Source organism: Spea bombifrons, chromosome 8 (assembly GCF_027358695.1).
Source record: "Spea bombifrons isolate aSpeBom1 chromosome 8, aSpeBom1.2.pri, whole genome shotgun sequence".
Taxonomy (NCBI): Eukaryota; Metazoa; Chordata; class Amphibia; order Anura; family Pelobatidae; genus Spea; species Spea bombifrons.
The window spans coordinates 7,933,253-7,947,844 of record NC_071094.1 but is presented as its reverse complement, the minus strand read 5'-3'; the positions used below and the strand labels follow the sequence as shown (position 1 = coordinate 7,947,844).

Here is a 14,592-nt window from a genome sequence, read left to right as displayed (position 1 = left end):
TTCACAAAAATTCACACGGTGATTCTGTGACCTAATTGTAGGGCAGAGAGGCGACTGGAGCAACGAGGGTTGAAGAAGGATGGAGAGCCTGGCCCACCACATACCCCAGATGAGCCGACTGTAGAGCCGAGCAGGTAAGATGGGGATAGACAGGGAGCCAGCAAGTGGATCAAATTGAGTGGCGGTTTTTAGTATAATGGCTAAGAAAGGTAGCTCTAGATTGAAAAGCTTCAACCTTCTTTACATACTGTGACAAACCCTGTAGCATGAGGGCCACACATGTCACTTTTTAGGAACAGCAGCTGTGAACAAAATAGCGCTTTATTTTTAATCGCTCAAACCCCAAAACCAAATCATAAAACGAAAACCTAGCTCCCAATTGGAGCCCTCTCTAACTAAACTACGCTGGTCCAGACTGACCAGCCTAATCACCCACTAACTCAACCTCCCAGCCAGACCCAGCTACGCCAGGCTCTGGAAAACCTCCCCCAGACAGCACACAAAAGAGTCCAGGCAGGTATTGCCTCACTTGGCTCAGGGATGATCTTGTTCAGGGCCTCTCCTTGCCCTGGGAAACGTCCTCTTCCCCCAACAGTCTTCCTGAGTATCAGGCTCCAGGGGTTTTTAATGTCCAGCACCTGTGCCTGATGTCAGCCTAATAGAAATCCCGGACCGGATCCTGTGGACTTCTTGCCTCATGGAAAACCCGGCATGGAGTTTCCACAAAATGGGGAAATGGAGCATTGGCCCACCCTGCTCTCCAATTGCTCCACCCCAGGGACCCATATGTATAATCTGCATAGCAGCTGTACTCAGATGCCATGCTAATCATCTCCCTGGGGTTCACACTGTCACATAACGAACACTTTATAGAACTCAGGTGACTAGAAATGTGTCTTCTTATACAGGTGAAAAAATCTATTTTTTCTCCTGTTAAATTCTAAAGATAGAATTTAGAAAATTGGGTCATCCGGCCCTTTTTTGTTGAGTGTTGAGTGTTAAGATACTGCTCCACTCCCAGAAACATTAAGGCTTTCAACTTTTCATGATGCAGATGATAACATAGCCAGAATCTCCATCTTTAAAAACCGTATACAATAAACAGCATTGGTCAACGGATACTGAATAACATTTGATTAAATTCTCAGGGTACGCGTAAACTCAGACAGCGCCTGCTCTCCCCGAAAACGCAGCGAGGGAAGCCCAATCAGGAAATTGAACTACCAAATCATAGAACCGGCTCGTCTTCCATTCGCCATCAGTCACCCTGGACCCATACGGTTCCTGGGGCACATGGAAAGGTAAGTGAGAGCGGAGGTTCTGAAGTCCCAATGGGAGCTTCAGGTTATAAATATAATAAAAATAGTACAATTTCAGTGGAGGTGATGAAAAAAAATGACTCTGTTTTGATTCCATAGGATTTCCAGCGCAGCAGGGGAAAAGAGGAACACAGACGGCACGCAAAAGGGGACAAAATCCTGGCAAAGCGACCGTCCGGGTATAGAAGTGGATAGGGTAAGAGATGACAGAATATCAGAACGTGTACGCTGTTGATGTAAGGGAAACGACCAGAAGACGTTTATTTTGTCCTATTCTATTCTTGTAGGATGTAACAAAAAACATGGACAGTGTCTTCAAGGAGCTGTTGGGAAAAACGATTCAAAGGCAGGTGGGACTGGAGGAACATGCAGATCCCACAAAAGCAGGGAAGCCACGGGAAACTAAACCCCCGGCACCCAGCTCCTGTGAGCCAGTTCGTGGGAGCCCAGCTGGGAAAAAAGGGGCTCAGGGAAGAAGTGGTTTTGGGGCCAGGAAATGAATTTAAACTTCTTGTCTTGAGCCTGGGATACAAATGAGCCCCCAACAGATTAATTCTCCGTGGGACCCCACTTTTCTCTCCTTCGGCCTAGAGCACAATGGTTTTGTGGTCAAGAGTTTTAACCGCGCTGACGATATTAGGACGCGTACTGAACATTCGCGCTGTAAAGGATTCGGTGTTCCCCGAGCTCCCCTAACACGTCCTTTGTTATTATGTGTCCGTGTTTGTTATTGTCATAAATATAAGCACAGCTGTATGACGCCAGCTGGGGCTCCTTATCCTTCCTCTTTATGTCAAAGGAACCAGCAGAGGCCTTTGGCCTAGCCAATCTGAGAGTGAAGGGTACAGGTGTCCTTATTAAAAAAAAATACTTGTTGATTGCTGTACACGTAAGTGTTGAACATCATTTAAATAGCCAATTCATTAAGCATCCATCTTTTGTTCTACTTCTGTTCATTTCCTACAAGCTTTTGACCTTGACTGCTGCGTAGAATGAAGAGTGAACCCAACAAGGTATCCAACATCAAAAGCACAACGCCCTGTGGGTGGGGATCGCCTTAAAGCCAGCATAGGAAGCTCAACATGGATGCAACATACTAGATACCCACTATGTATCTGTAGAAGGAGTTTGGAATACTTTTCAGCTTATTTGAGCAATGGGCGAAGGAACTCCCCAGGGTTAAATTTTTACCTAACTCCAGGAGTAATTTCCTATAAGGAAAATAGATAGCTGACAGGCAGGGGCATAACCAGAAACCACAGCTTATATGTGCCACCTTAACTCCCAAACACCCTTCCTGTGCCATCTTTGCCCCAAACAGCTGGTCTGTGCCGTCATTGTCCTCAAAGAGCAGCATGTGTGCCATTCTTGCCCCAAACAGCTTGTTTGTGCCATCATTGACCTCCAAACAGCTTGTCTGTGCTATCATTGCCCCCAAACAGCTTGCTTGTGCCTTCTTTTGCCCTCGCAACATACACTCATATACGTAACCATACTTACACAAATTTACACATGCCAGCACAAATACACATACCTACACATACACTTGTACACACTCCCTCTCACACCATTTATATATACACATTCGTGCTTACACACAAACACACACTCATGCCAACACACATTCATGCTCATGCATACAAACGCTTTTACACACAGATTCATGATAACACACACATACATACACATTCATGTTCACATACACTTATACATAGACATTAATGCTCACATACAATTATACATACAAACATACATACCCCCTCCCTGAATACGTGATAACAACTATATTTGCTACAATTTAACACAGAATGGTGAATGCCCATTCATATCCTTCCACTAAGCACTTTTAGTGATATCCTGAATGCAACTCTTTGGTACTCGGCAACGGAAATATTCCATGTGACTTAAGTTGCTGGAAGAGATGTCCGACAATAAACGACTTAGTCATTGAACGCTGACTATCCTCACACCATTACTTCCTGGTTATACATTATTAGTTAAAGGCTACCTCAACCTGTGTGCCAACATTGTGCGCCAGTCCAGGGTCTAAGTGGCCTCATGACATGGTTCAGCTGCATTGCCCATTTGTAATGTACTCTGTCTCAATGTGTGTTTTAGAACCCAAAATACTTGTGCGATTGTTCTGTTTGCAACATATTGGCTTTGCAGGGCTTCTGTCCTTAGGAAGGGGCACATGGGGTCTTATCTACCTCGTGCTTAGTGCTAAGCACTGAGTGAAACGGAGCATTGGAGTATGATGTCATGTCTTATGCTGTGCTTCATTCAGCAATGCGAACGCCGCAAGTGTGAGGGGGAGAGTAGTAAGCAGCAGCACTGGGGACACATATAGGGCTTGAGGTGTAAGGGTGGCCCTGACCCGTTTGGAGATGCTTTTAAGCTTTGCCAGGGCTCCAGTTGATCCGTGCACACTGAACTCTAAATGGGTTGAGGGAAAAAGACATGTCCTGTCAACGTGAACAAAAAGGCAAGATTTTATAGGCTGTTGCCATAGTAATTGACCAATAATTCCTAAAAGTCTTCTTGTCGTTTTTGTGTAACTAAACAACCTTTAAGGGAAAGAATAAAACCACAGGCATGCTATTTGGCTTATCATACTTATCATTTAATGTTATGTCTAAATGGAACGGCACCTTTAATGAAGTTAAAGAGTTGGGAAAAAACTTATGATGGATACGCATTGCTAGTTAAGTTGTTTTAAACCATAGCTAGGTCTAGATTAAAGAAACCTGGAGTCGATAAAAAGGCATTGATCACATTTACTAAGAAAAAGAAAAGTTTGATGGACATAAGTAGATAACGTGTAACAACTCTGGGGAGAAAAAGAATAATATTTTACTGAATTCTAGCATTTGGTATGAGATTTGCTTAAACATATAAATATGGATCATAGGCTCGTCACACATGAATGGATCTTGGTCCTTTAAGGTTATTAAATTCTGCCCCCCCCAATGGAATTGTGAACGTCTTCACCTTTTTACGAAGATGTAATGCACCATTTGTCCAGAAGGGGTCACCGCAACATCACCAGCAACATCTTAAGAATAGTTGTTTGTTTTTAGAGGAATGAGGTCCGCGGGGCAGCTTATTTTACCACTTTAATGGCACAAAAGGCAACCGAGCTTCCCGCAGATCTTACATGTTTGTCTGCTCTTGTGGCTTGCGTCAACCCTCTGCTTTCGTAATAAATATTTTGCTGTTTCTTCTGCTGTCTCCGTGTCCGTGCTGCATCCCTTTTGTCACTGCTATATGTTGAGTTATTCAGAAGCACCCCAGCACTTGGGTTACCTGCTCACCGTGAGACACGTAACCCCCTGCTGCGTGCGACCCTATCTCTCTGTATCAAAGGAGAAAAGCCGTGTATTTCAGTTGTCTTTCCTTCTCATGAACTTGATGAGTGTGGATAACGTTGAGAAGAAGGGCATATACATTTGGGCCTACTGGCTCTGTAAAGATTTGGGGGGAACTTAAACCCATTCTAAGCTGATCGCTGCTTCCTTGGAATTTCTGCCATTGTAAAACGATCTGATAAAAGGCCGTGTGTTCTTTAATACAGATCCAATTCTCATCGAAATGCAGCTACTGGTGCACACAGAGCCGTGCAAATAAAATGTGGTATTTGTATCTTATTGTTGACCAAGTCTTTATTTGTATCACTGGTGAAGAGACGATGCTCTCACAACCGAGTAATGGTGAAGGCAACCGGTGAGCCTAATCCAAGGGGCTTCAATGTCCATGGCCTTATGGTGCCAGAGGGAGCGGCAATGCTTTGAAGATGAATGCATTGCTGGTCCCTCTGGGGATGATCAGAGAAGCCACCTTCAGTGGACATAGTACAACACCTCAGGGATTGGACACCGATTAGGAAATAACTGGGATCCTCTGTCTTCAGGCTTCTTTCCTCAGTGCCACTCGTATCCCGCTTAGTGCCTTTCCCACAGCCTCGAAAATAGGGTCACAGAACGTACGGACGCAAAGAGAATAGAACTGGCCCACGCACTGCACCTCCATCAGATAGCTCTTAACGCAGGGAACCACCGCCCAGATGTGGCAGAACGATAGGCAAGCAAACAAGAAGCCCCAGAGCAACGCAAGAGGCAGGCCAAGAACTGCAGAAAGGATGCGGTAGCACCAGTACTTTGTGACTGTGAAAGTGGTGCTGCTGGCTTTCCACACCCCGTCGAAGCTGTGAGTGCCATCCGGTTCAGCGATCACATCCTCAAAATCCACCTGCAAGGCAAACACAAAACCAGGTCAGAAGGAGCCAGAAGGCGCATTATAGGGTTCCTCAGCAACAGCACAAGAAAAAAACTTTAATTAGGTTTCTTTAATGAAGACTTCTTCTTGTTCATAGTCGAGAAGTCCTGTACACTTTGGGTGGCTTTGTGTAAAAATATCCAGATTTAGAACACAAATGGCATCCTAAGCTGAAAGATTACAGTAAGACTTGGTAGACTGGGGTAAGACGGGGCCAGGACAAGGCATAAACAAGCAGGCGGTGCATAAAGGGTTGGTTGGGGCATTAATGGAACCTGGCAGACATCTTGAATTTAGTCCTCTATATTGTAGTCCCCACCTCGCCCCTAAAACATGTGTTGCTGTAGTCAGTCTGGTTTATTGGACTAAGAGCTGTTTAACACGGAGTTAGAGAAAGTACAAACTATATGTCCCAATATCATAGCTGCTCTACTTGTGGCATGTAAACAGCCAGAGGATACATCAATACCTGCTTCGTAGTCGGTGTGATATGGTATGTGGTTGCTATTAGGTTCGATTTCGGTACTTGGTTGCTCTTTGGAGGGAAACATGACCTTTCAGAACTTCCACATGTCTTTTAAAGCGATACTTTAATACCTTATAGCAGTCCCACGAATTTCCATTCATGCAAAGAGGACACCACATACATTTTAAGGGACTGCTCAGCTATCAGATGGGTTACGGGCATATAATATCTGGAATGTCCCATTAAAGCACTTACAAAGTACTTTAATATGCATTATTTATTGGTGTGGCTGCATGGGACTCTAGACTGCCATTTCAAATAGCAGTACATTCTGTAACATTATATTTCACCATATTATATTTCATTATATTTCACCAGGCCAAAGGAGCCGTAATACCCTGCCCCATCGATACCTTTCTTTCCGTAAAATAAGTGTTTTTTTTACTGGGCGTGATTTTAAGGCTGTAAATTAAGAATTTGTTACTTTCTACTTGATCTTCTGTGAATAGGAGTGTAAGAATTGGAGGGCCACAAAAAAAAAGTGGGGCATAACAAAACAATCGAAGAGAGGCTATTACGGTTTTTTAGAGGAGAAATTCCTCCGCATTTAAATTGGGATAACATTAATTCCCTCCATGTATTTATTACCACAAGCAGAGGCGGATAAATGCACAAGCCCCAGCTGTCTACTCTACTCTGTCGTGCTTGACAGTCTAACATTCCCTCCTAAGCTAAAGTTACATTGCCTCTCACCAGCTTCTCGTGGATCTGAACCTTATTCCGTGTAAAGGGTTAAAATACGCCACACAATGCTCCGGGAAAAGGGACGTTCACTCTTCGGACACTACAATCATCAGCTCATTACGCAAAATGGGAAATAAACGGGTTAAAATATGTTACTTGTTATAAAGGACGATCATATGATTGTGACTGTCCATGAAATTAGGTAGGATTCTTGGCACGTCTAGGTGGGGTTTTGTTTTTGTCATTTGGATCAACTTATTTTGTGATGCCTTAGGAAGGTTAAAATTTATTGGCTTTTTTCCCGTTAGGTAACAAAGTTATTAGGGTTATTACTTGCTTTGTAGGGGTATGTTGCCCAAAATGTAGCGTGACCAGTGGTGTAGTTATGTGGGGAGCGGTGCTAAGCCTAACCCAAGGCGGCACCCCAGCCTGCTTCCAGGACCTACCTCACGTAGACTACCACCATAGAAGGTTATAAGGGGAAAAGGGATACCTTTTACCTGGAGTCTCTGGGAAAAAAGCCCTGTTTCCTCTTTCTACGGGCATGGGACCGGCATTTGGCCATGCCCATACCCATCCCACCTCGGCTGCTACTCTCTGTGCACTTAAGACATACTGGGGCTAGGCCCACCGCGCCCCATGCCTTGCCTCCATGTGAAGAGGGAAAGCTCCTGGTGGCTCGCTCTCAGAAGTTCCCCAGTATGTAAGCATAGAAGCTGCCACCCCCAGGACCTGATGCACTTTTTATAATGGACTTTTAAAATCCATTCCTTTTGTTAAGGCTGCCCCCTCTCACAAATGCCTGATGACATTTCATGGACTGCAGAAGATACAGCGACAGGGGCAATGTTACAAATTGTCGCCATATGGTTGTAGTAACTACAGAAATCATATATTCTGATTAATGCCAAAGAACATAGGTGTGAATAGTAAAGATTTGGTTGGGACTGGCCAGGAAGCCACACTTGTGTCCTGCTGATAAGTTGTCCAGAGAGATGGCCTTTCTACCACTGCTTTGTACCTGTCTAGCAGTGAATTAGGTACTGTGTGTGAATGAAGTGAATGAGAGCCTGAGAGGAGAGTGAAGAATATCATGTGTGAGAGATGACAAAAAAGATGTCCAAGTGGACAGTCGGGCAGAAGAAGGGAGGAAAGCTCTGACCTACCAAACTTTCCGGGAGAAAATGATTCTATTATAATGTGCTTACAGAAGTTATGGTGAAATATTGTAATATAATTTAAGTATCTTAAAAAAATTCACTAGTTTATTAAAATGTATAAAACACAAGTGTTTTATGCTTAGTCTGTAAAATTCTCACATTAACAAACATGCACTATATTAATATTAAACATGTTTCGTGACTAGTTTCTATACCAGTTATGGTCCCTTTAATTTTATTATTATTATTATTTATTAATCTATATGGCGCCATCATGTCTCTGGAAAATGGATAAGGAAGTCCAAACGTGCGTATCTCACCTGCGCAATCCAATGAAAAAAGGGTTAAATATACCATTGGACATTCTGTACCCTCAGCATCTTCTGACAAATGTTTACTTGGGGAAGGTCCCCGATATTCTGATGCCATGGACGTGCAAAATACCATTTCGCTGATGAACGTTAGAGGCGTAAATAATTTACATATATGTGTTAACTTACACACCGGGATGTCTCCTTGTATAGCGCACAGACCAATGCGTTCATGTTATCTAATATTTTGTCTAATTACACAAAACTTAAAAACACTGCTGTTTCATGTCCATAGCTTCCAAACGGAGGCCTTGTCAAATTTTTGAATCTCATCCTTTAGCGTGAAAGTATTTAGACAGTCAATCAGCTCTTTAAAATATTATTGTGTAATTACCTTTATAAGGCAGGCAGTCATCATAGTTAAGGTGTGATGGAAACCTGAAAACGTTTGGATCCCAAAGGCAGCCTGAAGACCTTTTTTTTTTTCACTTAGACTTTATTACAGTACAGCTTAGGGGCAGAATTGTAGGGATTAGACGGTTGATTGTCTCATACGTGTTATGAAACCTTTGGATCCCTTTCAGGCATTGTTTGGGACCTGCGATGATGAGTTTTCCATAATGCCTAAGCTCACACATATGGGTGATCTAGAATTAGGCAGGAGAAGATATTTCCTATGGCCACCAGTGACACCAACCTTTAGTCCACCATCTATCAGAACTTAGGGCTGGTGTTGACATTCTGACGCACTATTCTTACGTTTACTGGCTCTAGAGCTGTCAATGAGGTTGAGGATTTTGCTCCGTTCCAACCATGAACATGAGTAGAGTATCTGCAGTAAGGAAACATGTTCTTTGGTTTGTTGGTTCTAAGTTCTACAAGAGCTTTAGGATTTCTCAAATTAGCAGGCAATCTATCCACTAACTCAACTTTAATATCTCAACGTGGCTTGTCCACAGCCCTTCAAATCCAGTCCACACATACAATTCACCAAATATCTTAGCTTTATATTACAATGGTAAAAGAGTGGCGCCCCTCTTGCATGCCCACCTCACCTGGACCACATCCTGGTTGATCTTCTTTGGATCTCTCTGCACCAGGTCAATCTCCTTTGTCAGGGTGTCTGCCTGGGACTTATCCACCTTCGCCGGCTCGGGCTGCTGGATTTGGGCCATGTCCTGTGTCCTTCTTCGTCTTCGCAGTCTCCACTCTCTCTGTCACTCTTCTGCTACTTGCTTCCCTCTATGTGTAGCTGACCAGGGGGCTGGTAATATCCAAAATGAACCTCCCTCTCTATTTAACCCCTTCTTGTCCTCAAAAAAGAGAAGTGTGTGAGTGTTGAGGGGTTCAAGGCGTACATATTAATTTATCGTACATTATTTTAATGTTTATCTATGTTTCTATTTTGCACTATAAATCTATAAAAAGATCACAATTTATGCCCAGGAACGTTGGAAAAAAAACCATATTTCTGACTGGCCCCTTTTGGGAGTGTTTGTTCTTTTGTTAACAAACCAATAAAAATAAGCATGGTTCAATATCTACATTTAAATGAAAATAGATACATTTTGGTTAAATCGTTGAATAACAAATTCAGCCAATGTTTCAATTTTCAAACTTACAAAAATAGACTATATTGAAAAATACGGAGATAAAAAACATTAATAGTAATACATATATCATATATCATATCCCCATTATCCATCGCTCTAACTAATGATGTCATCAGAAGAAGGTTTAAATACCTATACTTTGTAGAAGGTGGTTGATCTCTATAGGGGAACACATTTACAGGTTTCTACTATTGATCCTAGTAGTGATATACGTGGTGCAGTGAAAGTAAACCTTTCTGTATGACACTTGTAGCAGAAGCTACTGCATTATATTATTAATTATTTGGATTATCTGCGGCTATCTGCTTTATTTAGCCCTGGTCTTCCCACGTGAAATGTGAGCCTTGTCTCATTGCTCTCCACCTCTCGTGGAATGGTTTGAATTCTTCACTCTCATGCGACATTGCTGACTTGGGATCGGCCTCTGGATCAGTGATGGGCCCCAACAGACAGCTCCATGGGTGCTGTTGGGGGTCTAATTGCTCTTCTCAGAATTAATAAGTTTGTATGTGTGTGTTAGCATGAATGTGCATGTGTAAGTGTTTGTATGTTAGCATAAATGTGTATGTGTAACTGTTGTGAGATGGAGTGTGGAAGTGTGTGTTAGCATGAGTGTATGTGTGCTGGTGTCAGAGTGTGTGTGTTTTTGAGTGTTAGCGTGGGTGTGTATGTGTAAGAGTGTGTGTAAATTTGTGTGCCAGTGCATATGAGTTAGGGGGGGTTACGCACAAGGGGCTGATGGGGCCAGTTGGCTTTACTTGCCCTCCTGAGCCAGAAGGTGCCTGCCCTCCCTTGCCCACCTGTATATGGTACCCCCTATGAGAACGTTTAAGGACATTTCCTATATGCCCCTTGTCATTTTCATTTTCTTATCACACAAATACCGATTTCCAACCCATATAAAATCACTGTCACTAGTAATAATTGACATTGTTCACATCATTCACGTTGATCATTAAGTAACATTGGTATGAGACGCTTGATGATCACCTCCTTTACCATCATTCTGAGGTGATGTCCATAGTTCCGACACGGCTTTGGACCCTTAACGCTTTGAGCAGTAGATGTATGTTAAAAAACTGTAACTGTTTTCATTGTAGGCAAACCATGCATATGGTTTTGATTGAATTACCCACCAGTTGTTAAATTATTTTTTAATATATGCTGAAAGAAGGCATATGCTTCTGATAAAGGGAAGTGTCAGCATTAGTATATGTTTTAATTTAAAAAGAATCATCACTTCTACAAACGGGAGCCGAGGTACACAAGCGGCTATGGCCACGGACGTCATGCCCATCTGTATTATCATTCCAGCCGGCAAATATGGTTTTCCTCAGCTTTTCCTGGGACTGTCAGGATTTTCAGGAAATTCTGGGTTGCACAAAAGTCACACAAAAGGGTAGCATGGAACGTTTTTCCTGGTAACTCGGAGTATCGTAGATCTACTAGTATCTCTAGCTGGGAAGGTTTGATGTTGTGGAGTGCATACAACGTCCCATGGATTATGTTGGGGTTCAGGGAAGACTACGCCTGTGCCCGAAGTGAGTAGTGAGTGCTTACTTCTAATGTCTACTGTTCATATTGATTACAGCTATGGTTTGCCTCCGACGTTTCCCTTAATAGAGGGTTGATTGTATGCTTAAAAGGTGGATAATTCATTGAATAGTATATTATTTAATGGGATTATGGCAGTCATGAGCAGTGGTGAGGATAAAAGTCTGGGGCCCATCTGCAAGCGTTTATATGGGTCCTCTTATTTCCTCGCTGGAAAAGTATGTTTCTCTGACCGGTAAATATTGGTTGGCAAAGCGTGCTTTCTTCTGCCGGGAAGAAGAGGGGTGAGGTATAAAAACCCCTAAAACCCTGACCTAATGAAACCCAGCATAGAGACCTTGATATTGTGACAATGGCAGCTTTAGGTCTATCAGAGTCTACCTCGGAGTCTCAGGGGTTTAACCCCAGTCCCAGGTACTGGGTAAATGGGCACACATTCTAAAACTCATAATCTACTCTAATAGTATCTGAGCATCACAGTCTATGCCCCTCACAAAGCCCTCCTTGAATACAGGTGAATTCATTCAGAATATGTTTACAAGCCAGTTAGAAGGACCATTTTTAGAACCCTTCCGTTTCCATCGTTACTGCAATATAATCTATGTGATTTGTTCATGAAAGAGTTAAGGAGTGGCAGGGTAAAAAAAAACCAGGTATATTATGAGCTACCAGCTTCATATCTTGATTAGCGCAATATTATTTTGCCATTGTTTTCAGGGTGATGTCATACAACGGCTCCTCCAAGATAGAATGTACAGCCTGCGTTACTGTGTCACACCGACACAATGCCTATCAATGAAGAGAAAAAAAGATGAAAATCCAAAGCCGTTTTATTGCATTTGCTCCTTTCGCGCAGCACTTTATAGAAATTATAAACATGCCAGAATGCGCAGCCTGACAAGTAACCGGCTTTCTGCCATTCTCGTGTCCCGTGTACGTTGATCTCTGCTCAGCTATTCCCGCTGCTTGGCAAAATGTATGTAAATGGAACTGCAGCAGCGTCCCAAGCTGGCACAGAGAGGGGCAAGGAATATGTCCAACACACTGGCCCACAGGGTCCGAATGGGGGGCATGCAGACATTGCAGAGCTGGATACACGGCATGGCACACCTGTAGAAAATACGAGAAATCTAATAAGTTCCCGGTCAGCTTCCTTGACACTTTAGCTTTATTGTATTACTGTATAAAAGGTGGTTTAATCAGAATTTTTACAATTTACAAAATTTATTTAAGAAATTAGCTTTTTTCCTATTTCCTTGGTGCATTGGGTACCCGACTCAACACAGATCTCTCTGTTGATGGACGGTGCAATGGACTCCATCATTACTGTCATTACTCTTGTTAATAAGCCTATTGCTAAAACAATGTGATCAGGGTTACCATATGTGCAGACATCCCAGGAACGCGAAGAGGATGCCGGAAATCAGAGAAACTGGCACGGCGCACAGGAGGGATATGATTCGGTAGCACCACAGCTTTGACGACTCGAACAAGATGTCACTCCAGGTCCAGACCTTGTCAAAACTGTGAAATGAGCTAGGCTCTGCCAAGACATCTGAGAAGTCCACCTGCATTAAAAAAAAGGTTACAGAGAATAACTCCCAGCGTAAAAAAATAAATAAAAATAAATAAATAAATATATATATATACACATACATAAAACAAAGCAAGAATTCAGCGCATACCCAGCGAATTGGGGATTCCTTCACACTGTATGGCGATATATTGCTTAGCCCGCTACTACATCAAAGTACACAAAGTTTACTTTGTGGTCAGCTAGGCATCATATGGCAACATAGTGTGATGGAATCCCAAATATTTATGCCTTTGTTTGTATATTTTTTGTTTGTTATATATATATGGATAAAAAGGTAACATGAAAGGTTCAATTTACTTACATTTAATTATTTTTACTTAATTTTAATGTTAATCTCTAGATATCTAAGAGAAGATAAACAGGAGCTCATGTACAACACAACAGAAACACAACAGAAACACAACAGAAACCACACCGCTCCAGTTTTCTCCACTATTGTCCCTTTCCATCTCGTCCCAAAGGCTGTGCCATAGGGAGTTGCCCCTAAGCTCTTCTGGTCATCACATGGAGCTTCTTTGACTCTAATGGATTCCACGCACCTCTCTATAAGTTTTTTAAATGCTTTATTAGGGTGTCAAGAAATGAGGACGAGCCCACAGGACAACTTTAAGCCAGGCTTCATTCATAAAAAAACAACACTCTATGAGTTCTATTTAAGGGGATAACCCAACTTGGAGGCTGGATGTATATCAAAGATTTTAGGAGGCCATCCATATAAAATTATCAAGAGCGTGTGAAGCCCTCTACCCACCAGCATGGCAACATAAAGTATACTTCTAGCACCTAAGATCTTAATCACAAATTAAGCAAACTCTCCTCCATCATTACTGTAAGCAGTGCAACGTGCGTGTGATGTTACCTTCAAGTGCTTGTTGATGCCCCGGGGGTCCCGTGTGTCTTGTCTTGGGGGGACTTCTGTATAGAGTGCGGTGTTTTGAGGATTCTGCAGATATTTCTGATCATAGTCAGCGTCCATCGGACATTCTATTAGATACTGGTCTTGAATCATGTTGTCAGTTTCACAGTTGTGTTCTGCTTGCGCTGAATTGTTCCCTCGGCGAGGACGCAAAAGGCAGGATTTGTATATCCCTGTCTTTGTTAGTGTGCGTGGTTCTCCCCAGTTGGTCGCTATAACGCTGTAAATCTCTCGCTATTTCTGGCTGTGTGTGCCTCTCCCTTTGAGAAGTGCTGTGGATACAGTTTCAGACCCTCTCTTGGAGCCATAACACTTTTCTGTGACATGCCAGACCCAACTGTCACTGGGATATAAATATGGCAACCGCTATTTGCAATACGTCGCTCGCACCCCAGCTGTGCTGGATTAACTGCCTCTGCAGACCCAGGGGAGATTGCGGTATCACTATTGGGGGCCGCGTATAATTCAGTTTCATATCACAGACGGCGCAGCCAAAGGGGAATAAATATTTAAAAACTTTGTGACTACTTTAACACGCTTAAAAAATTATTAAAAGTTCTTACCTTATGGAGAAGCTGCAGCTCTCCAGCTCCTCTATGGTGTCATTTCACCAATTCAAGCAGAGAATAAGTGGCAA

General features: G+C 42.7%; 3 protein-coding genes across 3 annotated transcripts in view; 1 reads left to right on the top strand and 2 right to left on the bottom strand.

Moving 5' to 3' along the window:
* The window catches only part of ARHGAP4 (Rho GTPase activating protein 4), a 40,590-nt gene extending 38,340 nt beyond the window's left edge, over positions 1-2,250 (top strand). Inside the window, exons 20-23 of the mRNA XM_053472371.1 lie at positions 42-134; positions 1,149-1,301; positions 1,419-1,515; positions 1,607-2,250. Of these exons, the coding sequence (XP_053328346.1) occupies positions 42-134; positions 1,149-1,301; positions 1,419-1,515; positions 1,607-1,819 (556 nt within the window). The 3' untranslated portion in view covers positions 1,820-2,250. The remainder of the gene's footprint in view (positions 1-41; positions 135-1,148; positions 1,302-1,418; positions 1,516-1,606) is intronic.
* A 1,748-nt stretch (positions 2,251-3,998) lies between these two features.
* Positions 3,999-9,503, bottom strand: LOC128502555 (caveolin-3-like). Its single transcript, XM_053472373.1, has 2 exons — positions 9,331-9,503; positions 3,999-5,567 (listed from the first exon to the last, which is right to left on the bottom strand). The coding sequence occupies exons 1-2, from the start codon at positions 9,448-9,450 to the stop codon at positions 5,226-5,228; spliced, it is 462 nt and encodes a 153-aa protein (XP_053328348.1). The 5' UTR covers positions 9,451-9,503; the 3' UTR covers positions 3,999-5,225.
* A 2,751-nt stretch (positions 9,504-12,254) lies between these two features.
* LOC128502554 (caveolin-2-like) lies at positions 12,255-14,238 on the bottom strand. Its single transcript, XM_053472372.1, has 3 exons — positions 13,899-14,238; positions 12,823-13,010; positions 12,255-12,552 (listed from the first exon to the last, which is right to left on the bottom strand). Exons 1-3 carry the CDS (start codon positions 14,046-14,048, stop codon positions 12,396-12,398), a joined length of 495 nt encoding a protein of 164 aa, XP_053328347.1. The 5' UTR covers positions 14,049-14,238; the 3' UTR covers positions 12,255-12,395.
* Positions 14,239-14,592: the final 354 nt, after the last annotated feature.